Below are 2,593 nucleotides of genomic sequence, written 5' to 3'. Positions count from 1 at the left end.
AGCAAATCAGAATATTAGAATGATTTCTGAAGGATCATGTGACACTAAAGACTGCAGTAATGATGCTGAAAATTGAGATTTACATCACAGAAATAAATTACATTTTAAAATATATTCAAATAGAAAGCAGTAATTTTTAAATAGTAAAAATATTTCACAATATTACTGCTTTTGCTGTATTTTGGATCAAATAAATGCAGGCTTGGTGAGCAGAAGAGACTTCTTTAAAATGCATTACAAATCTTACTGTTCAAAAACTTTTGGCTGGTAGAGTATAATGAGTATACGTTTAAAAAAAAAACATATCAGGGTCTTAAAATGTTGGTTAACTTATTTCCTACAAATTAAAGTAGCTTTAATTCATTTCACAAGAACTCTGGGAACAGGGTTAAATGGCTGAGCCTCACAGATGCTGAAAACAAGGGAACGAGATTATTTACTGTCTGGCTATAAACGGGGCTCAAATTATGGGCCTTTAGTCTTATCACAGTGTTAAATGCTAATAATCCCACATATCTAATAGTTCTCCCTCCAAAGAATTTTTGCCTTTGCTGCTGTATTTCTCAAAGTAATTCAGCTCCAATTTGAACCCTATTGTGCCAAGTTCAGTGAAACCTGAAGGCAATATAACATAAGTATGTCTTTCCTGGAGCACTTACCCAGATCCACTGCCGCCAACAATGGCCACCTTTTTGCCTGCAGGTACTTCAAATGAAACCCCGTTAAGCACCTTTTGGCCCTCCAAGTACTCAAAATACACATCCTCAAACCTGATGGTGGCTTCCTGGGGAGCAACGAGCAGCGGCGGGGCCATTTCTTTCTCCTTCAGGACACAAAGGTTATAAAAAAACACATTTAGCAGTCTGAAATGTACATTTTGAGGCTTGAAACAGAAAAATGGCTTTTCTCAAACATATTTCGACGACAATGCATTGTAATGGCACCATCAAAACAATAGCGGTCAGCACTTTTACACTAAATTGAGAAATCAAATTAGGGTCTCACAATAATGGCTTGATGCTGTCATGCGGTGAAAACCATTACTGATCACTGCGAACAACTGGACAGACTTTATTCACGGTAATTACAGGCTGCATACGAAATTAGCCAAATGAAGAATGAGCTTCATCAAGCTCCCCCACTAACGCTATGAAAGACACGAAACACTCAAATGTTTTTAGAATTTAAAACAAATACTACGACAAATGACATGCTTTAATGCTTCAATTTGCAATATTCAAATCTGACAGGAAGCTCTTGTGCCGTATTTTAAAAAGCTCTGACATTTCAGAACGGCTGGAGCAAATAATGCAACACTAATCACAGGTATTCTTTTCACATTAAAATAACTCTGTTTGCTTAATTCTGCAGCAGTAATATGGAGCTTATAATATGACAAAACTATTTGAATTTGTATTGTATAAATTTGAATTATTTACAAGTGGCATTTAGTTTTATAGACATGCATTTTCAAGAATATAATATAATCTGAATTTCTGCGTACTGAATTTTAGAATATTGAATTTGATGTTCCGAATTTCCTCTTCATCTTGAAAAATTGAAGCTGTATTTTTAAAAGCTGGATATCTGCAGTCTAAGATTTCAGAACAAAAAAAAATTGCCGTTTGAAAATGCATGTCTTTAAAACTGCTATAAAAAAATTCAGTCGTGTTAAATTTCAAATGTTTAATATTCAAGTAAAAAAAAAAACTATCTAATTCAGAACTATGTTAAATGCCACATAATATTCAGTTTTGATAAATGCCACTTGTCAATAATTCAAATTCAAATAGTTTTGTCATATTATAAGCTCCATAGAGTAAAGGCCGGGCGCACCTTTATTTTGGTGTCGACGCTGAGCAGAGTGAAGAGCGTGTTCATGTCTATGAGGGCCTGTCGGGTCTCTCTGTACACCGTGCCCAGGAAGTTGAGCGGCATAGAGAGCTGGAAGAGCAGCCCGTTCACCATCACTAGATCGCCCACAGTCATAGTGCCTGCAGGGAAAAGAAGCCAAAGCACACTGAACATAGGGCGATATATTTATATTACCACAATATATTTTTTTCCATATCGAACAATATTGATATTTATCAAGGTATGAATTTACCACAGGAAATGCTTTCTATATGTTTGTTAGGCCTTGATAATGATTGTTCACTATTAAGCCTCGTACACACCGGGACGATTATCGCCGATGTTTTTCGACACGTCTTTAGTGTTCATACCCAAGCGATTTTCGCAGGCGATGAGCCGAGTGAACGTGCAAATTCACTCCCTGACATTAGATGGTGCTTAATGAAAAACAGAAATACCCCGGTACACATCGAATCCTATTTGATCTGCAATTCCTGTCCATAACAACTCCCTCTTATCGAGATTTTTGTAGTCGCTGTCGCGTTTGTCATAAAGTCCTTTGTGTTCAGACACCAATGAGACCAGCAGCTACATTCATCTTGCCTCGATGCATCTTCTTCGTCTACTTACTTCCTCTTCGTCGTTAGGTATCAATGTGTGCTCGGCAAGACCGTTTTGTGCTTGAGCACCACCAAGTCGTGTTTTACTGTAACTTCAGCAGCTCCAGGCACGTGAACAA

The 2,593-nt window shown here is 37.2% G+C and overlaps 1 protein-coding gene across 1 annotated transcript in view; it reads right to left on the bottom strand.

Annotated features, from left to right (window-relative positions):
- abcb7 (ATP-binding cassette, sub-family B (MDR/TAP), member 7) overlaps positions 1–2,593 on the bottom strand; it is a gene marked incomplete at its 5' end in the record, with an annotated part of 60,706 nt that overhangs the window by 23,259 nt on the left and 34,854 nt on the right. Inside the window, 2 exons of the mRNA XM_016560281.1 lie at positions 660–823; positions 1,837–1,994. Coding sequence (XP_016415767.1) covers positions 660–823; positions 1,837–1,994 — 322 coding nt within the window. The remainder of the gene's footprint in view (positions 1–659; positions 824–1,836; positions 1,995–2,593) is intronic.

This window comes from Sinocyclocheilus rhinocerous, unplaced genomic scaffold (genome assembly GCF_001515625.1).
Source record: "Sinocyclocheilus rhinocerous isolate Xijiao unplaced genomic scaffold, SAMN03320098_v1.1 scaffold348, whole genome shotgun sequence".
In the NCBI taxonomy this organism is placed as follows: domain Eukaryota; kingdom Metazoa; phylum Chordata; class Actinopteri; order Cypriniformes; family Cyprinidae; genus Sinocyclocheilus; species Sinocyclocheilus rhinocerous.
Note: the sequence above shows the minus strand (reverse complement) of the source record. Positions and strands in the feature narration are given on the sequence as shown.